The sequence below is a fragment of the Salvelinus fontinalis genome, chromosome 17 (genome assembly GCF_029448725.1).
Source record: "Salvelinus fontinalis isolate EN_2023a chromosome 17, ASM2944872v1, whole genome shotgun sequence".
Lineage (NCBI taxonomy): Eukaryota > Metazoa > Chordata > Actinopteri > Salmoniformes > Salmonidae > Salvelinus > Salvelinus fontinalis.
In genome coordinates, this window is record NC_074681.1 from 37,469,076 (window position 1) to 37,496,802 (window position 27,727).

A 27,727-nucleotide genomic window follows, 5' to 3' on the forward strand; every position below is an offset into this window, starting at 1 on the left:
GCTTGGGATATGTACATACGGTAACTGTGGGGATGACATCGTCGATGCACTTATTGATGAAGCCGATGACTGAGGTGGTATACTCCTCAATGCTATTGGATGAATCCCGGAACAGTCCTGTAGCGTAGTATCCACATTATCTGGTACTTCTTGCTTTAGTTTTTGCTTGTAAGCAGGAATCAGGAGGATAGAATTATGGTCAGATTTGCCAAATGGAGAGCTTTGTATGTGTCTGTGGAGTAAAGGTGGTCTAGAGTTTTTTTCCCCCTCTGGCTGCATATGTGACATGCTGGTAGAAATGAGGTAAAACGGATTTAAGTTTGCCTGTACTAAAGTCTCTGGCCACTAGGAGCGCCGCTTCTGGATAAGCATTTTCTTGTATCCTTATGGCCTTATACAGCTCGTTGAGTGCGGTCTTAGTGCCAGCATCGGTTTGTGGTGGTAAATCGATGGCCACGAATAATATAGATGAGAACTCTCTTGGTAGATAGTGTGGTCTACAGCTTATCATAAGGTACTCTACCTCAGGCGAGCAATACCTCGGGACTTCTTTAATATTAGACATTGCGCACCAGCTGTTATTGACAAATACACCCCCCTCCCACCTTACCAGACGTAGCTTCTCTTTCCTGCTGATGCATGGAAAATCCTGGCAACTCTATATTATCCTTGTCGTCGTTCAACCACAACTCGGTGAAACATAAGATATTACCGTTTTTAATGTCCTGTTGGTAGGATAGTCTTTATCGTATATCATCCATTTTGTTTTCCAATGACTGCATGTTGGCCAGCACTGAGCTAGGCTGCAACAGTCACTTCCTAGAGTAGCTCAAACGCATGCAATGTTTCCAAAAACTCCATGTAGCAAGATGGCGACACGCTGAAATGACACTTCCTGATCAAATGCGCCGCTGAGCATTCTCATAGAAAACAATGGGGTGACTTCATAGATGACTTTGCTTTATTTATTTATTACAGTCTTTAAGAAACTCTCTGATATTTGTATCTCTGCACCATGTGCTCATACCCCCCCCCCCCCAGGCCCCCATTACAGCCCAAAACTTTTTCTAAGACTTGGCAACGAAAGCGGAATAAAATTGCTTTTATTTAGCATAATAAAAATATAAACATTTGATAACTTAATTCAAATATTTACACAACATGTAAATGTATTACATTTCAAACTAGTGCTCTATAGGGCGTAGTTCTTCCTGATGTTGTATTCCTCCTTAACTCGATTTAATTAATGGCCCGCCGGCCTGAATAAAAATATATTTAAAAAATTGTGAAAATATGCGCACTTGTAACAAAACACAATTCTCCCCACCATTTTCGGACATCTTCCGGATGTTGTTCAGCCATGGGTTAACAACAGACTGATGACCTGAACACTGTGTGCAACATCCGGACGTAATTAGAAAAATGGCGGGGAAAATGTTTGTTATATTAAGACAGTACGGATATTTTCCCTTTTTTGGGGGGCTGGCCCGCCAATCGAGTTAAGGAGGAAACCAACATGTTTGCATCCTGAATGGAGGATGCTTTATGTACGAGCCAGTCGCCGGGGGCAGGAGTCTATAGATGGGTTAGCTGATAACGTCACGAAAATGATACGTACGCTTCAATGGGACAGAAGTCTGAGTTGTGATTCTGGATGCCCAGATAGCTACCAACAATGACAAGAAACTGCCACGAGGGGAATTGTAAGTGACTTTTTTCAGCTAGTTTCATCTTGTTATTGATACCATTTCTTGTTTTGAGGTGTTTTGATTGATGCTAATGGATAAAATTTGTTAGCTAGCTAACCAACAACTGTAACAATGTAGGAGACAACAAATGCTCATTGTGCAAATGTATGTATGTTTTCGATAAACATTGTAGAATAAATATAGTTGACATATTGTCAACAATCTAAGCCAACCCCGTCTGTTTTGCCTCACAGTTGCGCACACGTCGGTTTTGTTGCTAAACAACCAACTTGTCTATGGCCGGCTGCGCACAAAGTCAGACGCAGATGACACACGACATAAAAGGAATAATACTACCCTCTGGTGGCCGGTTGGGCTAATTTGAAACTTACTGGCCTAACCACAAAAGTTCAAAACCTGTCCACCCCTAAAAAAGTTTGACTGTCAGAACAACTTAACATTCACGTTTTGCAAATAATTCACATCAACAAACGCTGTCACCTCATCAGTGTAACATCCAAGTAGAAACATAGGTAACTCTATAGGTAGATGATATACACCATCAGCTGTACTTAGAAGTCTTTCAATACGCTGGTGAGAAGTCTCATCTTCTCCTCCATTGTTTTCTTCTCAGTTTCAGTCTCCTCCAGGAGCTGACGCATCTCCTCCTCCACCTGAAATACCTGAGTAAAACACACACGGTCATACATCTGAGCCATTTGCATAAATAATGCATTAGGAGAATTTCAAGTTACGTGCATGGATCTCAAGTTAGCATTCATTCCTTATTATGCGACTGAGCAGGTCAGTGTAGTGACTGTGGTAACCATGACCGTAAGCTACCTTCTGATTGGACTGTTCAATCTGTTTCTGCTTGTCATTGGCCAGCCGTAGGAGCTCGGTCTGATGGGATGCCTGTAGCGACTCCAGCTGTCGCCGGAATGCATCGTCTATACTGTGTAGCTTCTCTACCACCGCTCTGGAGGGGAAACCACAAACACAGATACACTGTTGTCATTACTCTGACCTAGACCACCGTTGCAGGCTTGCTGCTCTTCAACCAATGTCTTATATTCTCATCTCTTATATGGTTCCGGTGGCTCAGTTGGTCATTGGAGCTCGGTGTTTGCAACACCGGACTTCTGTTTCATTCCCTCATACATATGGGCCACATATAATGAAATGAATGCATCTATGCATTTACCATAGGTCACTTTGGATAAAAGCATCTGCTAATGACCATATCATAATAATGATACACGGCTGGATTAGATAGGAAGCCCTATATATTGTCCTATTGAAGGTGTGTTAGTCAGCGTACTTGTGTGCCTGTGAAGCCTTGTCTCTCTCCTCCAGCAGCAGGCTCTCTTTAGAGTCAAAGCCCTCCTTCATGCGTTTCACCTGGCTCTCCAGCCGGGTCAGCAGGTCAGCCTTGTCCTGCCACTTCTTATTGGACACACTGCAGGGGAGAACATATAAGTAGTAAACACGAAGTATGTATGAAGGAATGTAGTGGGGACAATGTGCATACATTAAAAGAATTGAGGATGGTGACAGTGTCAGACATATTGGATTGTGGTCCTCAGAATGATGTTATGATAGGTAAAATCACAATTTGAGATCCACATCTGTACAAAATGTTTCATTCAAATCTCCCATTTACATCAATGCATGATTTATGGAAATGTATGAGTAACATGTGGAGCTCAAGTTAATTCAGTGCAGTGTGCTGTGCGAGTGTATTTGTCTGTGTGTGTGTGTCATGAGCTACCTGAAGGCGGCCTTGACCTCGTCCAGCTCCATCTCCTTGTCCTCCAGCTGTTGCTTGAGCTGCTCCTTGCGGAGACTGAGCTGCTGCACCGTGTCTCTCAGGTCCTGCAATGTGGCTGACGACTCCTCCAGCTGCTGCTGCAGGCGCCGCTGGGCCTGCAGGCTTTCCTCGCGCTGCCTCCGGCCCTGCTCGTCACGCTCTTGTAGGCCCTGAGGGAGAGAGAGGGAGGGTGGAGAGAGAGAGAGTAAGCAAAAGAGTGCTGACAGAGAGAAATGCCAATAGTTCTGAAATCAAGTGCACCTCAAGTACTTGACGTATGTATTTGATCAAGGTCTGATTTTTATTTTCTATAAGCAACCCTTATGGAGGAGACTTTAAAAACAGAGTAACAGGTTTGATTTTTACCATGTCCTTGAAACACCTCATATTCGAAAGATATGGCATGAAATACTCTCAATCTGTGTTCTGTTACATCGCACATATTCCTTGGCAAAGTTGTCAAAATGGTCCACCAATGACACCAGTCAAAGTTCCCATGTATTGGTTCAATAACACCAGTGTACATATACACAGAATGGGCCTGAGCCTAATAGACTCCATTAGTTCTGGAGAGTCATTGTTTCAGAATGAGGGGTGCTGTACTTCTCCTGGTGTTTGTCTGGGGCATGGGCTCAGGGAGAGAGCGCAGGGGTCAGAGAGAATTACATCACTCAACGGGGTCTAGGTGACAGGGGAGAGTCGGGAAGGTGATGCTGAACAATCAACCTGACATTTGGACTGAGCTGAAGGAGCTAAGGGACATGTGGTGGCATGTCCCGTAGCTCAGGGCCATATTCCCTATATAATATAAAGAATTGCCCTGAAGGCGGTAACGCCCACTTCTGACCCGAGGGTATAAAACCTGTGAGTGCAGAATTAACAGATTAGACTAAGTGACCCGAGCTGCAGCCGAAGGTCTAAAAGGTCAACGAACACAAAACTCAACAAGTTTGAAGACAAATATTTTTCTACCCAAGCTACGGATGAGTAGCTGTGTCTAAGCGGGTGAATACAAGCCGAACCACCTAGCCTCCACTCCCCATCGAATCGTGGTATCTACACTCTACAACTTTACGCTGTGAGCTCTGAGCTACAGAGCTATCTGTCCTCCGAAGACCCCTTCCAGAGCGACGACAAAGGAACAGGCCAGTAAAGCCAAAGGACACAGACATCGTGAGGACACCTAGAGAGGTGCGCAGGAGAAGTGCGTCATTGAGCAGCTTGAACGGTCCACGCGGGAAAATCCACGGAGACCCCCCACAAGTAATTACATCATTATATTCTGACTCATAACAGCGGCAGTTTGGGGCAAGGCTAGGGTTAGAATGAGCATAGCTGACAATTTCACCCAAATGTATATTCCTCTGGTGTACTTTCTCTCTCTTAAATCCCCATTTTGGGTAACCCGCGCCCTAGTGTGTTGGCCCGTTATACTAAGTTCTAATCAATAGCCTAGAATGTGTTTTTGTGTATGTGTATCTTTTATCATCATTTTAGCTTTTTAGTAAATAAACATTCAACTAAGATTGGTTTGGTGCGAATTCATTAGTGAGACCCGGGTCCGTGCAGAATCCCGGGCTATACGACGTTCAGAACGAGACTGTTAGAGACAACTGGTTAATTAGCGGCTGTGGTAAAATCGATATTCTGATATTCTTTGAGTTAATTTGGAAAATAGAAACTCAATAAAAATTAGTTTTCCCATGGTGCCCCAGGTTAATGAGTTAATAAGAGCAACAGTCGCCACATTAACTAATACAACGTCACGACACTTGCAAGCTGAAGAACACCATCCCAACCGTGAAGCACGGGGTGGCAGCATCCTGTTGTGGGGGTGCTTTGCTGCAGGAGGGACTGGTGCACTTCACAAAATAGATGGCATCATGAGGAAGGACAATTATGTGGATATCTTGAAGCAACATCTCAAGACATCAGTCAGGAAGTTAAAGCTTGGTCGCAAATGGGTCTTCCAAATGGACAATGACTCCAAGCATACTTCCAAAGTTGTGGCAAAATGGCTTAAAGACACCAATGTCAAGGTATAGGAGTGGCCATCACAAAGCCCTGACCTCAATCATTTAGAAAATTTGTGGGCAGAACTGAAAAAGCGTGTGCGAACAAGGAAGCCTACAAACCTGACTCGGTTACATCAGCTCTGTCAGGAGGAATGGGCCAAAATTCACCCAACTTATTGTGGGAAGCTTGTGGAAGGCTACCCGAACCGTTTGACCCAAGTTAAACAATTTAAAGGCAATGCTACCAAATACTAATTGAGTGTATGTAAACGTCTGACCCACTGGGAATGTGATGAAAGAAATAAAAGCTGAAAATAAAATCACTCGCTACTATTATTCACATTCTTCAAATAAAGTGGTGATTCTAACTGACCTAAGACAGGGAATTGTTGCTAGAATTAAATGTCAGGAATTGTTTAAAACTGAGTTTGAATGTATTTGGCTAAGGTGTATGTAAACTTCCGACTTCAACTGTACAGTCTTGGCCAAAAGTTGAGAATGACACAAATATTAATTTTCACAAAGTCTGCCGCCTCAGTTTGTATGATGGCAATTTGCATATACTCCAGAATGTTATGAAGAGTGATCAGATGAATTGCAATTAATTGCAAAGTACCTCTTTGCCATGCAAATGAACTGAATCCCCAAAAAACATTTCCACTGCATTTCAGCCCTGCCACAAAAGGACCAGCTGACATCATGTCAGTGATTCTCTCATTAACACAGGTGTGAGTGTTGACGAGGACAAGGCTGGAGATCACTCTGTCATGCTGATTGAGTTCAAATAACAGACTGGAAGCTTCAAAAAGGAGGGTGGTGCTTGGAATCATTGTTCTTCCTCTGTCATCCATGGTTCCCTGCAAGGAAAGCCAGTAAGATTGCACCTAAATCAACCATTTATCGGATCATCAAGAACTTCAAGGAGAGCGGTTCAATTGTTGTGAAGAAGGCTTCAGGGCGCCCAAGAACGTCCAGCAAGCCCCAGGACCGTCTCCTAAAGTTGATTCAGCTGTGGGATCGGGGCACCACCAGTACAGAGCTTGCTCAGGAATGGCAGCAGGCAGGTGTGAGTGCATCTGCACGCACAGTTAGGCAAAGACTTTGAGGATAGCCTGGTGTCAAGAAGGGCAGCAAAGAAGCCCCTTCTCTCAGGAAAAACATCAGGGACTGACTGATATTCTGCAAAAGGTACAGGGATTGGACTGCTGAGGACTGGGGTAAAGTCATTTTCTCTGATGAATCTCCTTTCCGATTGTTTGGGGTATCCGGAAAAAAGCTTGTCCGGAGAAGACAAGGTGAGCGCTACCATCAGTCCTGTGTCGTGACAACAGTAAAGCATCCTGAGAACATTCATGTGTGGGGTTGCTTCTCAGCCAAGGGAATGGGCACACTCACAATTTCGCCTAAGAACACAGCCATGAATAAAGAATGGTACCAACACATCCTCCGAGAGCAACTTCTCCCAACCATCCAGGAACAGTTTGGTGACGAACAATGCCTTTTCCAGCATGATGGAGCACCTTGCAATAAGGCAAAAGTGATAACTAAGTGGCTCGGGGAACAAAACATCGATATTTTGGGTCCATGGCCAGGAAACTCCCCAGACCTTAATCCCATTGAGAACTTGTGGTCAATCCTCAAGAGGCGGGTGGACAAACAAAAACACACATTCTGACAAACTCCAAGCATTGATTATGCAAGAATGGGCTGCCATCAGTCAGGATGTGGCCCAGAAGTTAATTGACAGCATGCCAGGTCGGATTGCAGAGGTCTTGAAAAAGAAGGGTCAACACTGCAAATATTGACTCTTTGCATCAACTTCATGTAATTGTCAATAAAAGCCTTTGACACTTATGAAATGCTTGTAATTATACTTCAGTATTCCATAGTAACATCTGACAAAAATATCTAAAGACACTGTAGCAGCAGACTTTGTGAAAATGTATATTTGTGTCATTCTCAAAACTTTTGGCCACGACTGTACATCTGATGGGTGGTATTCAGTAGAGGGAAATTGGGGGTTGGGAGGTTTGACCTTCCCGTAATGATATACTGTCCTTACTCCTGCTCCTAGTATAGCCATTTACCCTGGGCCTACAATGACACGGCTGAATGTATCATGTGCTCCAAGCCTACCACCTGCCAACTTGACCCCATACCTACAAAGCTGGTCAAATAACTTCTCCCAACCAACGCTCACCATTATAAATACATCTATCCAAGATAGTTCCTGAGTCTTTTAAAAAGGGCAATCTGCATTTGGTACATCCATTTTTATACTTTAAAATGAATGATACACAACATGACCAAAAGCTCGTCGAACATCTCACCCCAAAATCATGGGCATTAATGTAGAGTTGGTTCCCCCTTTGCTGCTATTAACAGCCTCTGCTCTTCTGGGAAGCCCTTTGTCCACATCCTTTTGGTGATGTAGTGTACATATTAATTGACTCAGAAGAATGTAACTTATCAATGCCTCATACGCTTAGTTAAACTTTTGTACCCAATCAGAACCCAAAATATAAGCTTGTTTTATGCCATTGTTTTCTAAACAACGTAACTGTAAACAGTACACTGTATAGCCTCAAAACATGGTTAAAACAACGTTTATCTCATGGATGGTCAGTCCTTGCATCCATGGCAGTCTATGAATTTGAAAGTGGTTACATTTCTCCAGCCCCATCCCTCAGCAGCTTACCAAAACAGTGCTGGGGTGAACCTCTTATTTGTACTGCAGATTGCCCCTTTAAATTGGCTGTAATTAAACCGGACCTTGATCCAGATAAACCTTAACAAGTGAAGACTGTAGCCCACCAGCTCACATCCTTTTAAAATTCAAAACAGTATCTATAAAACCCTCCAATACGGTTTTAAACCATGTCCCAGCACTGTGACTGCACTGGTCGAGCTAGTTAACGACACCATTGTGTTTTTAAAATTACTTGAGTACAACATGGGTTATTACATGTCAAAGCAGCATTGATAATCTGATGGTGCGTTCCATTATTGCCTGCTGATGCGCCATCAACAGTGGGACGGCCATCCCGTTGTACCTTCAGACTATGCTCAAACCCTAAACCCCAGGACTCCGTTCTGCAACCTCAGGTCTCTTGGCCCTTCCGCTCAGCCCAAGCTCTTCTCTGTCCTGGCACCCCTGCCCATCTTCTGAAAACATCTGAAACCCTACCTCTTCAAAGATTATATAAAATACTCCTCCTCACCTTGACACCCCCCCCCCCCCCTAAAAAATAACAAAAAAGAACACTTAACCAGCATTGCACTTGACCGCCCCCTTCTAGCTTTGACTCTACTGATAGCTACGTTGAGGAACATTTTAATTTCTATGTGATGTGGTTGTCCCACCTAGCTATCTTAAGATGAATGCACTAACTGTAAGTCGCACTGGATAGGAGCGTCTGATAAATTACTAAAATGTAATATATATATATATTCTGGTAACTGGTTGGGTAGGTTTAGGCACCCAAAACATTCACACCTGGCCCAATGGGCAATCAACAAGAGGTTGTCTGGCCTTGGAAGTGTTTGAGTACCTCTTTGAGTTTGCGAATGGTCTCTGTCTGGTCATCGATGACCTTGACTTTGATCCTCAGGGTGTCGTTGTCTCGCTCGTTCTGTTTCTTCTGACTTTCCAATTCAGCAGCCAATACCTCAATCCTCGCCTCCAGACGACCCCTGTCCTGGGACAGAGACGCTCCTGTGTGTGTGTTTTTTTGGGGGGGGTCAAACATAGGGGAAAACACAAGACGAGTGTCAATAAGGGTCACTCAAGAGAAATGTTGAATTCAGTATTTATTGACCTGGTGGAGCGTTCAAACAGCCACTAGACGGCAGCAAAGTATCACGTTAGAGAAGGAACATCCATAATGTTTTTTTCTGTGAGCCTTTCTTCAGGTTCATCAAGGTACATTCAAATCACACACAACAATACATAACATTCAGACTAAAATAGCTTAAAAAGATATGCGGCTACCGCAGCCCAACACATTGAAATGAATGGAAAAGGAAGCGGATAGCAACTACAAAAAAGTGAACTGCAACCGGTTGGCCTAGATTTGAGATTGAAATCAATGTAAAGGGTGTATTTGCACTACATGACCAAAAGTATGTGGACAAATGCTCATCAAACATCTAATTCCAAAATCAATCATGGCCATTAATAAGCAGTTGGTCCCCCTTTGCTGCTATAACAGCTTCCACTATTCTGGGAAGGCTTTCCACTAGATGTTAGAACATTGCTGAGGGGACTTGCTTCCATTCAGCCACAAGAGCATCAGTGACGTTGGGCGATTAGGCCTGGCTCGCAGTCAGCGTTCCAATTCGTCCCAAAGGTGTTTGATGGGGTTGAGGTCAGGGCTCTGTGCAGGCCAGTCAAGTTCTTCCACACCGATCTCGACAAACCATTTATGTATGGACCTCGCTTTGTGCACGGGGGCATTGTCATGCTGAAACAGGAAAAGGCCTTCCCCAAACTGTTGCCACAAACTTGGAGGCACAGAATCGTCTAGAACAGGGGTCGGGAACCTATGGCTCCCGAGCCAGGTGTGGCTCTTTTGATGATTGCATCTGGCTCGCAGATAAAACAAAATATTCTCACATTCTTTTTTTCTTTTTTCTTTTCTCCCCTTTTCCCCCCAATTTTCGTGGTATCCAATCGCTAGTAATTACTGTCTTGTCTCATCGCTACAACTCCCGTACGGGCTCGGGAGAGACGAAGTTCGAAAGCCATGTGTCCTCCGAAGCACAACCCAACCAAACTGCACTGCTTCTTAACACAGCGCGCCTCCAACCCGGAAGCCAGCCGCACCAATGTGTCGGAGGAAACACCGTGCACCCGCCCCCCTCGGTTAGCGCGCACTGCGCCCGGCCCGCCACAGGAGTCGCTGTTCAGGGCTGCAGGAGCAATTGTCCATTTTAATTAAATGATACTGGCCTACGTTGGCCGTTGCTAGGTAAAACAGGTAAACGCCTCCTTTTGAATCAGTCTGCTCGGTCATTAGCTCAAAGCTAACCCTTCGACGAAGAAGATGGCGAAAAGAAAAAAAGATGACGAGTATCGTACATTTCAGGACGAATGGACCGAAGAATTCGCCTTTGTGGAGAGAGCAGGTTCTGCGGTGTGTCTAATTTGCAATGACAAAATTACATCGATGAAACGGTCGAATGTAAAGCGGCACTTCGACAAATTCAGAGGCTTATTATACTGACATTTAGTTGAATTCACTTTTAAAATATATTATATTGCTCTCACTGAAATAAATTTCCAAATTTTTTGCTTTCATGGCTCTCTTAGTCAAAGGTTCCCGACCCCTGGTCTAGAATGTCATTGTATGCTGTAGCGTTAAGATTTCCCTTAATTGGAACCATTAAAAAAAACAGCCCAGTCCATTATTCCTCCTCCAAACTGTACAGTTGACACTATGCAGTCGGGCAGGTAGTGTTCTCCTGGCATTCGCCTACATCCAGATTTGTCCGTCGGACTGCCAGATGGTGAAACACTGCTCCAGAGTCCAATGGCGGCGAGCTTCACACCATTCCAGCCGACGCTTGGCATTGCGCATCGTGATCTTAGGCTTGTGTGTGGCTGATTGGCATTGGAAACCCATTTCATTAAGCGCCTGGCGAACAGTTCTTGTGCCGACGTTACTTCGAGGCAATTTGGAACTAGGTAGTGAGTATTGCAACCAAGGACAGGCGATTTTTATGCACTACCCGCTTCAGCACTCCCGTTCTTTGAGCTTGTGTGGCCTACCACTCCGCGTCTAAGCCGTTGTTGCTCCTAGACATTTCCACTTCACAAAAACAGCACTTCCAAATTCCACATTTTACGAACTGACTTGTTGGAAAGGTGGAATCCTATGATGGTGCCATGTTGAAAGTCGCTAAGCTCTTCAGTAAGGCCATTCTACTGCCAATGTTTGTCTATGGAGATTGCATGGCTGTATGCTCGATTTAATTGAATTTTTTGCAACAGGTGTGGCTGAAATAGCCAAATCCACTAATTTGAAGCGGTGTCCACATACTTTGTATATATAGTGTACCATAGAAATATAATTACTGTTATAAACAGGGTGTTTCGAGCGCTGAAAGGCGTTTGGCTGAAAGCCGTGGAATATACCACAGGTATGACAAAAGATTTCTTTGTACTCCTCTAATTATGTTTGTAACCATTTTATAATAGCAATAAAGCACCCTCAGGGGTTTGTGGTGTATGGCCAATATACCACGACTAAGGGCTGTATCCATTCACTCTGTGTTGCATAAGAATAACCCTTAGCTGTGGTATACACCCCCTCGTGCCTTATTTCTTTAATAATAGTAACTAAGTAATTCTATTTCCAAGGTGTTAGCATACCTTGTTGAGCCAGCTCCTGTCCCCAGATCCTCCTCTCAGCTCTGAGGCCGTCTATAACCGACTCCTGGGCGGTGAGCTGGGACAGCAGCCTGGCCTTGTCCTTCTTCACCAGCTCCAGCTGCAGTTGCAGACGCCTGTCCTCCTCCGCCCCCGCCTCCAGAGACCGCACACGGCCCTGACAGGACACAGACACCACAGACACAATCAACACCTACCCCATTATCTTAGCCCATAACACATTCACACTACCTTATAGGCACTTCCCGTACTCTTAAACTCCAGGTACTAGGGCTGGGAATTGCCAGGGACTTCACGATACGATATTATCACGATACTTAGGTGCCGATATGTATTGTGATTCTCACGATTCTATTATGTATTGCGATTCGATACTGCGATTTTATGTTCCAAACATATTGCTCACCGTCTGCTGCAGAGAGATGAGAGAGCACGAGAAAATGAGTTTTGATCAATCATGGAAATAAAAGCTATAGGATGAAAAATATCGGCGTTTGGGGGCAGGTCAGCTGACTAGCTAGCAATAGATACACACACAGTACCAGTCAAAAGTTTAGATACCCCCTTTATTCAAGGGTTTTTCTTTATTTTTTGTATGTTTTTCATTGTAGAATAATAGTGTAGACATCAAAACAACGAAATAACACATATGGAAACATGAAGTAACCAAAAGTGTTTAAAAAAAATCTAAATATATTTAATATTTAAGGTTCTTCAAAGTAGCTACACTTGATGACAGTTTTGCACACTTGGCATTCTCTCAACCAGCTTCATGAGGAATGCTTTTCCAACAGTCTTGAAGGAGCTTCCACATATGCTGAGCACTTGTTGGCTGCTTTTCCTTCATTCTGCGGTCTAACTCATCCCAAACCATGTCAATTGGGTTGAGGTCGGGTGATTGTGGAGGCCAGGTCATCTAATGCAGAACTCCATCACTCTCCTTGGTCAAATAGCCCTTACACAGCTTGGAGGTGTGTTTTGGGTCATTGTCCTGTTGAAAAACAAATGATAGTCCCACTAAGCCCAAACCAGATGAGATGGCGTATCACTGCAGAATGCTGTGGTTAAGTATGCCTTGAATTCTAAATAAATCACAGACAGGGTCACCAGCAAAGCACCCCCACACCACCTCCTCCATGCTTCACAGTGGGAACCACACATGCGGAGATCATCCGTTCAGCGTCTCACAAAGACACGTTGATTGGAACCAAAAATCTCAAATTTGGACTCATCAGACCAAAGGATAGATTTCCGGTCTAATGTCCACTGCTCGTGTTTTTTGGCCCAAGCAAGTCTTCTTCTTATTGGTGTCCTTTAGTAGTGGTTTCTTTGCAGCAATTTGACCATGAAAGCCTGATTCTCCTCTGAACAGTTGATGTTGAGATGTCTGTTACTTAAACTCTGAAGAATTTATTTGGGCTGTAATTTCTGAGGCTGGTAACTCTAATGAACCTATCCTCTGCAGCAGATGTATCTCTAGGTCTTCCTTTACTGTGGCGGGCCTCATGAGAGCCAATTTCGTCATAGCGCTTGATAGTTTTTGCGACTGCACTTGAAGAAACTTTCAAAGTTCTTGAATTTTCCAGACTGACTGACTTTCATGTCGTAAAATAATGTTGGACTGTCGTTTCTCTTTGCTTATTTGAGCTGTTCTTGACATAATATGGACTTGGTATTTTACCAAATAGGGCTATCTTCTGTATACCACCCCTACCTTGTCACAACACAACAGACTTGGTCAAAAGGATTAAGGAAAGAAATTACACAAATTAACAAGGCACACCTGTTAATTGAAATGCATTCCAGGTGACTACCTCATGAAGCTTGTTGAGAGAATTCCAAGTGTGTTCAAAGCTGTCATCAAGGCAAAGGGTGGCTACTTTGAAGAATCTCAAATATAAAATATATTTTGATTTGTTTTAACACTTTTTTGGTTACTACATGATTCCATATGTGTTATTTCAGTGTTGATGTCTTTATACTTATTTTCCACCATAATTTGCAAATAAATTCATAAAAAATCCTACAATGTGATTTTCTGGATTCCTTTTCCTCATTTTGTCTGTCATAGTTGAAGTGTACCTATGATGAAAATTACAGGCCTCTCTCATCTTTTTAAGTGGGAGAACTTGCACAATTGGTGGCTGACTAAATACTTTTTTTGCCCCACTGTATATACATTTTCCCCCCCATCACTACCAGGTACTGCAGATTCGAAATAATTTGATAGCTTTAAGCAAAATGCTGAAGAGCCTCGGTCGTGATGTTGTACCTTGAGCTCAGTGACGGCGTCTCGCTTGGCTTTGCTGAGCTCTGTGATGCGGCTCTTCTGCTCCTTGACCATGGCGGTGAGCTCCTGCACCAGACCCCCCGCCTGTCTCTCTCTCTGTTGGGTCTGAGACAGGGCAGCCTTCACCTCCGACAGCTCAGCACTCAGCCGGGTACAGCCCTGCTCCACCTACGTACGGAGGACACAGGCAGAAACCTTGTTAGTTGTTCCTATCAAAAGGTTTCATATTCATCTCATCATCAATTTCATTAGTAAAAGGCTCTCTTTAGTCCTATTGTCTTAATTCATAGTTTTTATGAAAGTCCACTACCGTGCATTCCCGGTTTGTCTCAATCTGACCAGCAATATGTGTTTTCTTCAAGCTTATTTAGTAGAAGGTCAAAGTTAGAGAACTGAGAGAGCTAGGGGACATTTAATACCTAATGAACCAAAGTGTCAACGTTACCACAATACACACACACATACACTACATAAGTTTCTAGAACAGGTCAAAAGGTGTCCTTGCTTCAGCTGTCTTTTTATGCAAGTGGAAGTTAAATAATAAATAAACGGTTTTATTTGATGTTCAGTGTTCAGACCTCAGTGAAGCGAGCAGCCTCGATGGTGAGGGCCATACGGAACTCGTTCTCCAGGGCAGTGTACTGCTGTGTGGCCTGGGCCAATCTGTCCTCCAACCCAGCCCTGCTCTGGGCGTGTCTCTCCTCCACACCAGCCACCTCCCTGGCCACCACCTCCCGGAACTCTGCCCCGCCTGGCACCAGCCGACCCTCCAGCTCCTTCCTGTGAAACAGGACGACACCGTTAAGACACTCACTGACTGACTAACTAAATTAATGATATCTGGGTCATGTTCAATAGGGAGAAAACATTTTGAAACTGAGTGAAACGGTGAAGAAACGCTCGTTTTCCATTGTGTGCCCTAATGATGGCACCGTACTGCAAAAAAAGGCGCTGTAGTCTCGGAAGTTTACATACACCATAGCCAAATACATTTAAACTCAGTTTTTCCCAATTCCTGACATTTAATCCTAGTAAAAATTCCCTGCTTACGTCAGTTAGGATCACCACTTTATTTAAGAATGTGAAATGTCAGGATAAATAGTGGAGAGAATGATTTATTTCAGCTTTTATTTATTTCATCACATTCCCAGTGGGTCAAAAGTTTACATACACTTAATTAGTATTTGGTAGCATTTCCTTTAAATTGTTTTACTTGGGTCAAACGGTTCAGCTAGCCTTCCACAAGCTTCCCACAATAAGTTGCGTGAATTTTGACCCATTCCTCCTGACAGAGCTGGTGTAACTGAGTCAGGTTTGTAGGCCTCCTTGCTTGCACACGCTTTTTCAATTATGCCCAAAAATGTTCTATAGGATTGAGGTCAGGGCTTTGTGATGACCACTCCAATACCTTGACTTTGTTGTCCTGAAGCTATTTTGCCACAACTTTAGAAGTATGCTTGGGGTCATTGTCCATTTGGAAGACTCATTTGCAACCAAGCTTTAACTTCCTGACTGATGTCTTGAGATGTTGCTTAAATATTTCAACAAAATTGTCCTCCATATGATGCCATCTATTTTGTGAAGTGCACCAGTCCCTCCTGCAGCAAAGCACCCTCACAACATGATGCTGCCACCCCCGTGCTTCAGAGTTGGGATGGTATTCTTCGGCTTGCAAGCCTCCCCTTTTTCCTCGAAACATAACGATGGTCATTATGGCCAAACAGTTCTATTTTTGTTTCATCAGACCAGAGGACATTTCTCCAAAAAGTACAATCTTTGTCCCCATGTGCAGTTGCAAATGGTAGTCTGGCTTTTTTTATGGCGGTTTTGGAGCAGTGGCTTCTTGCTGAGCGGCATTTCAGGTTATGTCGATATAAGACTCGTTTTACTGTGAATATAGATACTTTTGTACCCGTTTCCTCCAGCATCTTCACAAGGTCCTTTGCTGTTGTGCTGGGATTGATTTGCACTGTTCGCACCAAAGTACGTTAAACTCTAGGAGACAGAACGCGTCTCCTTCCTGAGCGGTATGACGGCTGTGTGGTCCCATGGTGTTTATACTTGCGTACTATTGTTTGTACAGATGAACGTGGTACCTTCAGGCATTTGGAAATTGCTCCCAAGGATGAACCAGAGTTCTGGAGGTCTACAATTCTTTTCAGAGGTCATGCCTGATTTCTTTTGATTTTCCCATGATGTCAAGCAGAGGCACTGAGTTTGAAGGTAGGCCTTGAAATACATCCAAAGGTACACCTCCAATTGACTCAAATTATGTCAATTAGCCTATCAGAAGCTTCTAAAGCCATGACATCATTTTCTGGAATTTTCCAAGCTGTTTAAAGGCACAGTCAACTTAGTGTATGTAAACTTCTGACCCACTGGAATTGTGATACAGTGAATTATAAGTGAAATAATCTGTCTGTAAACAATTGTTGGAACAATGACTTGTGTCATGCACAAAGTAGATGTCCTAACTGACTTGCCAAAACTTTAGTTTGTTAACTGTACCTGTGCACTTGTTCCCTGGAGGCCAGTAGTTCGTGGAGCTGCCGTAGCTTGTCTTTATGCTGTCGGAGCGAAGCTCGCTGGATCTCAAGCTCTCTCATCAGGGCCGACGCCTTGTTTTCCAGCTCCTGGCTCCTCTTCATCTGAAAGGTCATCAAAAGGTCAAACCCTACTCAGTACTATGTTGCAGCACAAGGGCTTGGAATTTTTCCTGACCACGTTGCAACATTTCGTCCGACTGCTACCTATGGAAGCTCTACTATATCCATGAAGTATCAAGGGTTATGAAGCGGCAGTAGCTCTACCTCCTCAGCCTGCCGGCGGGCCTTCTGTGCTTCACTATGGGACGTGCTCTCCTCCAGGCTGCGCAGCGCCCTCTTGTGTTGCTCCTCCCGCTGCAGGACCTGCTCCAGCTGCAGCGCGGAGCTCTGACACCTCTCCTCCAGCTCCTCCACGCGAGCCTGCAGACCAGAGCGCTCCGAACGCTCCTTCAACAACAGCTCCTTCAGTCTGGGAGGTGGAAAGAGAGACAGGGGAGTGAGACACAAGGTCCAACTTTAGCTTGTATTAAAAACCTACAGGAAGCATGAGATAACGGAAGTAAAGTGTGTGTGGGAATTTAGCAGAGATTTTAACTTTTTGTGACAAGAGCATAAGGAATTTCTGTGTTTGTTTATGTACTGTATACAGTAAACTACTCTAACCTGTCGGTGGTGTGCAGGGCCATGCTCTGCAGGTCTTTCTCCTGGCTGGCCTGGGTCTGCAAGGTCTTCATTTGCTCGGTCAGCTTCCTCACAGCCTGCTCAGCCTTCCACCGCCTCTCTCTCTCCTGATCACGCTCCTCCACGATCGCCTAGGGAGGCACGCAAACACAAAGTTCATTGTGGCGCACTAATTATGCACGCACTTTCATAGTATCAGTAGCAGTTTACAAAATCACTAAGTTGATATATTCAATTAGACAGGGAATCTATGCATGATATGACAGCCGAACTAGTTAAGTTCAACGACGATATGTACAGCAGTGGTGTAGAGGACGTTAAACGCCGTTTACACACCTGTACGAGCATTTACCATCCTTTTGCGGAAAAATGCATTAAAGCAGGGTTCATCAACTAGATTCAGCCACGGGACCATTTTTTTCTTGAGCGGACGTTCAGGGGCCGGAACATGATTACAAATGATTTGTAGACTGCAAATTGATCGCAACAATCCAAAGACTAAAACACAATCATTTCAAACCTTGCTTACATTTGTTAAAGATCAAGCGTCTCTACTACACGTGGGAATACTTGGAAACAGATTTCTTAAATGAACATCACTTGGAGCTGATTTCCTGGTGTTTTTACAGTCTTTCATGTCCAAGAATAAAATCTAATAAAAATACTCCCAAAAAATGTTGCTCAGAAAACTTAGGGGCCCTAATTAAACCAGCTAGGGAACCCAGCATTAAAGTATACGGAGCATTACTTTACTCACCATAAAAAATATAAAAAATAAAACACTACATCACTGATGTACACAAATACTGCATATGAGAACTGTGGTCTATGGTCCGTACCCTATAGGTCTCCTCCACTGCTTCTTTGGTGCTGCTGGGGGTCTTCCTGACTGGTCCTACTGAGTCGGCAACCCCAAAGACCTGATGGACGCCTGACTTCCTCCCAGGGACAACTGAACACTTTGAACTTTTCCCTTTGCTTCTCTCCTGATCACTACACATAAAAAGTCAAAGCAAAGCAGTCTCAATAAGGGTCGTGCTTTATAGGTTTCAGAATGAGTATGAAAATGTGTCAACTATGATTGATTAGGTTCACTAAAACAAAATGACTCGAACTGAGCGCGTATGATAAGAATCTGATGAAGCATAACCACAGTGTCAATGTCACTGTGTCATGTGTGGAGATCATGACAAGTGTGAAATTGTCAAATAAGAAACTTGCCAGCAGAGAGGCAGTGTCTGTTACCTGTCTGGTTGTTTGGCCTTGGTGGGCTGCTTGATGGTCCTCTTCACTGCAGTACTGTTGCTACCCCTGTGCCGAGTTGGGATCCTGGAGCGACGCCCCCGGTTCTCCTTTCCGCTGTCACACTCACTCTCTGACGTGTTGTCTATGTCCCTCTTGGGCCTCCGTACCTTCACAAAGGGGGTGGAGCTGCTGGAGACCTCCCCTGCAGGAGTCTGGCGACCAGGTTAGGAGCTTCATCAGTGATGCAGGTGGATAAATCATATGCAATACTACTACACTACTTTGTAGTATACAACTCAAATACTCTACAGTGTAGAGAACACTACACCACTGTATAGTACTACTATAAAATTGGGCCATAATTTCATTGTATGCGTGATGAGTGTATAAACTGAGTGTATAAAACATTAAGAACACCTTCCTAATATTGAGTTGCACCCCCTTTTGCCTCAATTCGTTGGGCATGGACTCTACAAGGTGTCAAAAGTGTTCCACAGGAATGCTGACCCATATTGACTACAATGCTTCCCACAGTTGTGTAAAGTTAGCTGAATATCCTTTGGGTGGTTGACCATTCTTGATACACACGAGGAACTGTTGAGTGTGAAAACCCAGCAGCTTTGCAGTTCTTGACACACTCAATCCGGGGCGCCTGGCACCTACTACCATACCCCAATCAAAAGGGACTTCAATATTTTGTCTTGCCAATTCACCCTCAATGGCACAATTGTCTCAAGGCTTAAAAATACTTCTTTAACCTTCATTTAACCGTCTCTTCACCTACACGGATTAATTTGAATATAACAGGTGACATCAATAAGGGATCATAGCTTTCATCTGGATTCACCTGGTCAGTCTGTCATGCTTTGTACACTCAGTGTATGTGAATGTTTATACAGCAACACAATCTTCACACAGGTGCTGATCAGCATCAGTCAGACGTCTTTAGACCGTTCCATCCAGTCTCACCTGTTGGAACAGCCGGGACACCTGGTGCTCTAGTTTCTGGATGCGTTGTTCATTGTTTGGGTCTGCTGCTGTACTATAGCTGCCCACTGTAGCCCAACCTGGCTGTAAAACCTGGGGCCGTCTGACTGGATCTGGAGCCCCCACTGGGCCCCCTGCCCGCTGGTGGAACTGCTTCAGCACCTCGTCAATACGGGAAGTGGTGGGAGAGCCGTCAACCCTGGCCTGTGGGGACATCTTATGTTGAGATGTTAATTCTACAACATAATACACCCAGAGAAACATGCCATGTGCCAGATAGAGAAAAACAGTTCAAAGTGACCCAAAATGGTGACACTTAAACTACTTCAAATTGCAAAAAGTATTCATATACACTGCTTATAAAATTACTTGTCATCTAAGTAGTCATCCTACATAGAGCAGGAAGTGCAACATTGATCTGAAATCATCTTGGTACCCACCTCCATACCCATAGTGTTTTGGGGGCCCTAAGAAACATTTTGTTGTACCCCCCCCACACACACACACTGTGAGCAAAAAAAAATTGCGGACCCCCCCCCCTCTTGACAGCGGAAAGAGAAAAATTTACATTTTAGAGTTAATTTAGCAATTTTATAACTCATTTATTGCAATACTACTATTTTGCCATGGGGCATAGAGAAATATTTGCAGTTTCACAGCTAATTTCCTGCAATACTACACATTTTGCCATAGGGTGGAGAGAAAGGTTTGCAGTTTTTAATATGATATCTGAGTGAGAGTGACTAATAAAATCAATGGGGCCCTCCCGGTCGGTAATTTGACCATGGTTAGTACAACTTTAGATTTCTGGACGCGAGACTAACTTACCCTTCCCAAAAATGTTAGCTGGCATGGGCTAATTGAGTGACTGTCAGTAACTGACATAACAAGAGAAACTGCTGATGCACAAACACATTTTTTTTAAATGCACCTTCTAAAAAAAATTGATCTGGGGAAATTGATCCACGGGCCTACAAAAGGGGTTGCCCATCACTGACATAGAGGGTGATATAAACACACATCAGTTTTAAGATGTGGTACAACCCTTTTGGCATACTTTATATAGAATATTATTTGGTTGTGATTAAAGTTTACCAGTTCGTTGGCACTGGTGTCTGAAGAGAGCAAGAAGTCCACGTAATCCTCCAGGCCGGGGATGTCGATGGGACTGTCCTCCCCCAGAGGAGCAGGGTTCCCCAGCCGGTCCACCCCATCCAGGCTGGAGACCTGGGATAAGGACTGGAGCACCATCTCTCTGTAACCTGCAGCAGGGAACACAGGAGTCATTGAGTTTGAATATGCTAAATAGATGACCAAAAAAAACTTACTTTACATGACCTACAGTGCCTTCAGAAAGTATTCATACCCCTTGACTTATTACACATTTTGTTGTGTTTCACACTGAATTTCTCTCACCAATCTACACACAGTATCCCAAAATGACAAAGTGAAAACATGTTTCTTACATTTTTGTAAATGTATTCAAAATGAAATATTTAATTTACATAAGTATTCACACCCGAGTCAATACTTTGTAGAAGCACCTTTGGCGGTGATTACAGCTGTGAGTCTCTGAAAAGTCTCTAAGAGCTTTTCACACCTGGATTGTACAATATTTGACGATTATTATTTTTACAATTCTTCAAGCTGTCAAGTTGAATGTTGATCATTGGAGGACAACAATTTTCAAGTCTTGCCATAGATTTAAGTAAAACCAGTAACTAGGCCACTCAGGAATATTCAATGTCGTGTTGGTAAGCAACTCCAGTGTATATTTGGCCTTGTGTTTTAGGTTGTTGTCCTGCTGAAAGGTGAATTTGTCTCTTAGTATCTGTTGGAAAGCAGACTGAACCAGGTTTTCCACTAGGATTTTGCCTATGCTTATAGCTGTATTCCGTTCCTTTTTATCGTAAAAAAAAACTCCCTAGTCCTTGTCGATGACAAGCATACCCATAACATGATGTCGCCACCACCATGCTAGAAAATATGAAGAGTGGTACTCAGTGATGTGTTGCGTTAGATTTTCCCCAAACATAGCACTTTGTATTTAGGACAAAAAAGTTTGTCACATTTTTTGCAGTATTACTTTAGTTTCTTGTTGAAAAAGGATGGATGTTCTGGAACATTTGTATTCTGTATAGGCTTCTTTCTTTTCACTTCTTCATTTTAGGTTAGTATTGTGGAGTAACTACAATGCTGTTGATCCATCCTCAGTTCTCATATCACAATCATTAAAAGGGATATTTCAGGATTTTGGCTATTCTATTTTCATGTCTCTGTGTCCAGTATAAAGGAGGTTAAAGGTAGTTTCGAGAGCCAACACTAACTAGCGTTAGCGCAATGACTGGAAGTCTATGGGTATCTGCTAGCATCCCAAAGTATCCCTTTAAACTCTAACTGTTTTAAAATCACCATTGGCCTCATGGTGAAATCCCTGAGCAGTTTCCTTCATCTCCAGCAACTGAGTTAGGAAGGATGCCTGTATCTTTGTAGTGACTGGGTGTATTGATACACCATCCAAAGCCTAATAACTTCCCCATGTTCAAAGGAATATTGAGCGCCTGCTTTTTTCCCTTCTTAATCATCTACTAATCTGGTGCCCTTCTTTGCGAGGCATTGGGAAAACCTCTCTGGTCTTTTTGTTTGAATCTGTTCTTGAAATTCACCACTAGATTGAGGAACCTTTCAGATAATTGTATGCGTAGGGTACAGAGATGGGGTAGTCATTAAAAAAATCATGTTAACCACTATTATCGAACAGGGAATGAGTCAATGCAATTTATTATGCATTTTGTTAAGCACATTTGTACTCTTATTTAGGCTTGTAATAACAAAGGGGATTGAATACTTATTGACTCAAGACATTTCAGCTTTTCATTTAAAAAAAAATATAATTTCAAAAATGTATTAACAGACAAAATTACACTTTGACATTATGGGGTATTGAGCGTAGTTCAGTGACACACAATCTCAATTTAATTAATTTGAAATGCAGGCTGTAATATAACAAAATGTGGAAAAAGTAAAAGGGTGTGAGTATTTTCTGAAGGCCCTGTATCTCTGGCTAAATCTAAAGAAACTGCAACATTTTGGTTTTTCATGGACATACTATTGCATTTTCACTCAGAATAGAGGTTTAATATGGCTACCCAGGAATTGTGTAGCTCAAATAGCACTGCAACAGCACTCCATTTTCATCACCACTCACCTGGTAAGCTGCAGACTGAATTGCCTGCTCCCTCCACGCTTAGGGTGACATCACTCAGATTCTCCAGTCCCAGCATGCACTGCAGCAGCTGGTTGATGCTGTCCAAGCGGTTGCTATGGAGATGGAGGTGTCTCAGTTTGTACTCCGCCCCATGAAGATACAGCAAACCTGGGTATTACAACCAATCACCCTCATGTGATAGTAAATGTAAATTTCTGTTATGGAAAACTTGGCCATGTGTGATCATCATGAGCAGGGATGGGCAACTCTAGTATTCTGGGACAGTGTTGCCCATCCCTGTTCATGAATGTTGTGGTCAGTAGGCTGCACACTGTGCATGTAAGTATGAACTGAAACTTACCTGTGAGGTCACTTATCTGATTATAGGCCAGGTTTAATCTTATCAGGTTAACAAGTCCATTCAGTCCTGAAAAGGAGAAATTAACATCTTATATGCAAAAAAGGCAGGGTGGCCCAATTCCGAATGTGTGTGACAAAAATAAAAACTAACTGAACAACACTTTTCTGTGTTTGACCAGGGCTCACCTTCGACCTTAGTGATCAAGTTGCAGGACAAGTTCAAGGTTCTCAGTGAGGCTAGAGAGTTGAGTCCCTCGATGCGAGAGATATGATTGGATGACAGATCCAAGTGTCGGAGATGCCAAGCAGTGGTCAAGCCCTCTACTTTCAGAATACGGTTACAATGCAGATTCAGGGATGTGACATTGGCACGCAATGGGACCTCCAGCAAACTACACAGAGGGTGACATGATGAGAGAATTCCATTGATTATTTAATACAGAAGTTCCAGGTGAAGATTTTACTGGAAGACGAAGGTGTGATTACCTTGATATGCTCTTATCTATCAGACACAGCTCTCCATCCGCCATCGCCTAGAATATCAAAAATAAATAGCCAGTTTCATTCATGCACAATTTCAGTGGTTACATTTCTACAGCCACATCCTTCAGTTGACCAAACAGTGGCAGGGTGTTGAAATGGCAAAATGGGACTTTATGACAGTGCACTTAAGGTATGTATCTAACGTTATATGTGCTAGTAGTAACGTTACCTAGCAAAGATATCTTATTGTTAAGATTGTGGTTCTAGTGTAGCTAAACGTTAGCTTGCCAGTTTATGGTTAAGACGTTAGCTACTAACGTTATCAAATAAGGGTTTTCTAGATATGAAGGATAGCTAATGTAGCCCGGCAACTTACCAACAACCTCATCCGAATGTTAGACATAAAGACATGTGTAACATATATATTTTTTTTAATTGTTCAAAACTATGCAACTAACGTTAGCTAGCTAACGTACTGTAGCCATGCTAACAACAAACCGACATACTACATAGGAACAGCAAACCTCCCTCGACCCACGACAACCTTAACCACTAACAAAACATAGCTAAATGTGTGCCATGTGTACTGTCCTAATCCAATACTAACCTCCAGTGCAATGTGACTTGTAGAAGTTGTTCAGCATCTGTTGTTGTTGTTTTGCCGCCGCTCCACTTGAACTGGCCGCCTCTGTCATCGAGTTCCGTTCATATTCAGTTGCATTACTGGTCAAGCACTGCAGGTGGCGGTAATGCGCAGGCCGTCCTTGTGCACGGGTCTTCTTCTTTGATGATGTTTTACAGCGTTTGGCATCCAGTATACAGTATGTTGCAAGTACCTTCACCAACTAGACTGGGGTATAAACCCATTATACTTTGCGCTACGAAAAAAGGGGAAAGGAAAAAAAAACGTAAAATGTCTCTAGCCTCGAATCCTACATTCATTAAAACACACCCCTATTCCACTACTACTTTAAATCCTATCTGGTCCTCCGCCAGGCCAATGGCCTGGAAGGACGGGACCCCACCACTCAACACACCTTGTAACTCTGCAGTCAAATCTCGTATCCCCAAATACTTCTCTGCAGCTGACATCACAACCTCTATTTTCTGTGACTTATGTTCTATCCCTACTGTACAGTTGATACCATTGCTATGAACCAGGGGAGGCTGCTGAGGGGAGGACGGCTCATAATAATGTTTGGAACAGAGGGAATGGAATGGCATTAAACACATGGAAACCATGTGTTTGATGTATCTGATACCATTCTGCTTCAGCCATTACCATGAGCCCGTTCTACCCAATCAATGTGCCACCAACCTCCTGTGCTATGAACGCTAAGTAGCCAATCTTACTGAAGCATATATCACCCATTGGCCTATCCCTTTGTGCTGGCACAGATCCACTACTCACACGGATCCTCTCAGGATCCCGCACCCTTGACCCCTCTTCTTCTACATTCTTCACTGTGCAGCATATGACACCCCTTGCACTACTCTAAGCCTGGTAACCTCAACCTGCCTATCTCGTGCACAGGTGTTCTAGGGGAGAGGCTATAGGGACACGACTGCTGTCCAAAATGTATGACGTATGTCGTGCAGCGAGAGCTGAGTGGTGACGAACGTTATCGGTTCAGTCAGTCATCCTAAAATGATTCTCCCAAAGAAGGGACTTGGGAGTGTTCAGAAACATTTAGTTTTTATTGGACTGCAAAATCAACAAATGTGCATTACCTGCCTGTCACCCTGGCCCGATATTAACTACACTATCCAGCCAATTCCCTCTAAGTTACTGCAGCGCTGCATGGCAAGCACGACTCAGGAGCAAAGGGCTCACTCTGCCCAGTGTTGTTGTGTTGCCGGCTTGCAGCCCAAACTCTCCCAATTGACCAGCAGGAGTAGACTATCACAGTGACATCCAGATGGTTACTACCAATATTACAAGTTATTTCTCGTGTATGCTGCTATCCTACTCAAACTATAATTGAGTATGGAACAAATTGGCCACATTAGCCACCGCCAACAGCATGTGATACAGCTAGCTGCCCGGTGAAGCAACTGCTGCCCAGCAGTGGGAAGCAACAGTGCGAATCTGACTCAAGTTCAGAGGGGCTTCAACTCCTCCTCCCTTCCTCTTTCCTTGCATACAGCAGGAATCGGTCATTCACTCTGGCTTGTTGTTACGTTAGCTAATTTTGCATGTCACCGTGGTATCCAGATTCCAGATGGTGATTTAAATTTAGAGAGTTTATAAAGTCACATGCACAGGTAGGTGGTGGGGTGGATGGAAGGGAGGAAGAAAGTGAGGGACAAGATGGCGGGTACATCCGAATGGTTGTCAGATTTGGAGATGGAGTCAGTGGAACACACAGCGGTTGGTAAGAAGGCGAGCAATGAAAAAAAGGAAGAAAGTGGAACATATTAAGAGTAAATATGGAGTGCTTAAGAAGGAAATTGAACATGATGAGAGGGAGGATGAATTAACTGCTGTGAAGACCGCCGAATTTGAGCCTCATCCTGATGGCGATAAAGGTGATTTTGGTCCAGTGGGAGTGAGATTTTTGGAGAGAATGGATCCTTGCATTCTAGCTGATCCATCTGTGGCGTCAGGTTGGGTGGAGAAGAGGTTAGGGAATGCTGTGTCAGTGAAAGTGACTCGAAATGGAATTGTGTTGATTTTTTTTGCGTTTCTGCCATCCAGAGGGAGCGTGCACTCCACACCACGTGACTGGGGACAAGACCTGTAACTTGTTTTCCTTTCCGGAGCAGGGCCCCTTTGAAAGTAGTGAAAAACTGGAGTGGCGTTAAGTGTTGAGGATGATCAACTAAAGATGATATTTGCCAGTGTCTGTGACGCCCGCCATTTGCTGAAACAGAGAAATACTCTCTGTATTACTGAGTTCTGATGCAGAGCCATTGCCAGATAAAGTCAAGTTAGGACGTGTTAGTTATCCCGTGAGAGCGTTTGTCCTGAACCCATTACCGTGTTTTAGGTGTCAAGCTTATGATCATGTGGCAGCAGTGTGTAGGAGGGAGATTCCTAGATGTGAGAAGTGTACAGGAGGACATGAGACAAAGGAATGTGTAGTATCGGTGGAAGAAGTTGTGTATGTAAACTGTAGGGCTACCCATGGTGCTGGATATCAGAGGTGCCCACTGAGATAAAGAGGTGTCCAGTGAGATAAAGGTTGAGGTTGCGAGGATTAGAGTAGTGTACAAGGTGTCGTATGCTGAGGCAGTGAAGAGAATAGTAGAGGAAGATGGGTCCAGGGTGAGGGATCCTAAGACGATCCATGTGAGTAGGTCGAAGCCAAAAGAGAGTGATAGGAATAACATGTTCTTCAGTAAGGTTCTTTTTTTGGCATTCATGGCCTTGGTTGTCATTTGTACGGCAGGAGTGGAATGTAAATCACAGAGGATATATGTTGTGGTGGCAGCTGCAGAGAAGTACTTGGGTGTACGAGAGTTTACTGCAGAAGAGTTACAAGATGTTTTGAATGATACTGTCCTGTTCTCCCAGGCTGCTGGCCTTGAGTAGGATCAGAGAGGGCCAAAGGAGTGGAATCGTGGGGAGGATTTAATGGGTGCAGGGTTAGTTGGTAGGGCAAGTTTTTCACAAAGTGTAATGAAATCATACTTCAGAATTGTAGGCTGATACACAGCCAATACAGTAGGTGGCGGCATGCACCTATAATATTTGTTTGCAGACCACCAAAGAAGACGAAGAAGGAGAAGAGTTAGCTAGCTAGCTACACTGAACAAAAAAATAAACGCAACATTCAACATTTTCAGATTTGACTGATTTACAGTTCATACAAGGAAATCTGTCAATTTAAATTAATAAAAAAGGCCCTAATCTATGGATTTCATATGACTGGGAGTAAAAATATGCATCTGTTTATCACATATACCTTAAAAAAAGGTAGGGGCATGGATCGGAAAACCAGTCAGTATCTGGTGTGACCAACATTTGCCTCATGCAGCGCGACACATCTCCATTGCATAGAGTTGATCAGGCTGCTGATT

General features: G+C 43.6%; 1 protein-coding gene across 2 annotated transcripts; it reads right to left on the bottom strand.

The window, feature by feature from the left end:
- Positions 1–1,086: 1,086 nt before the first annotated feature.
- On the bottom strand, positions 1,087–24,429 carry lrrcc1 (leucine rich repeat and coiled-coil centrosomal protein 1). Of its 2 annotated transcripts, XM_055867305.1 has the most exons (20): positions 24,312–24,429; positions 23,708–23,754; positions 23,408–23,613; positions 23,223–23,288; positions 22,862–23,029; positions 20,749–20,915; positions 19,636–19,857; positions 18,667–18,878; positions 18,261–18,414; positions 17,404–17,552; positions 17,005–17,209; positions 16,703–16,842; positions 14,773–14,974; positions 14,177–14,362; positions 11,887–12,061; positions 9,065–9,228; positions 3,460–3,668; positions 3,010–3,147; positions 2,532–2,667; positions 1,087–2,371 (listed from the first exon to the last, which is right to left on the bottom strand). In XM_055867305.1, the coding sequence occupies exons 2-20, from the start codon at positions 23,749–23,751 to the stop codon at positions 2,261–2,263; spliced, it is 3,054 nt and encodes a 1,017-aa protein (XP_055723280.1). In that variant the 5' UTR covers positions 23,752–23,754; positions 24,312–24,429; the 3' UTR covers positions 1,087–2,260. The 2 variants fall into 2 exon arrangements, with proteins under 2 accessions (XP_055723280.1, XP_055723281.1); XM_055867306.1 differs by lacking the exons at positions 23,708–23,754; positions 24,312–24,429 and having other exon boundaries at positions 22,862–22,974; positions 23,408–23,423.
- Positions 24,430–27,727: the final 3,298 nt, after the last annotated feature.

Excerpts from the sequence above, each read along its gene's own strand:
- lrrcc1 (XM_055867305.1), bottom strand. The coding sequence starts at position 23,751 with ATGGCGGATGGAGAGCTGTGTCTGATAGATAAGAGCATATCAAG. Across the intron at positions 17,553-18,260 it reads CAGTGGAGGAGACCTATAGG|GCGATCGTGGAGGAGCGTGA; the intron begins GTACGGACCATA and ends GTGCCTCCCTAG. Across the intron at positions 14,363-14,772 it reads AGGCTGCTCGCTTCACTGAG|GTGGAGCAGGGCTGTACCCG; the intron begins GTCTGAACACTG and ends CTCCGTACGTAG.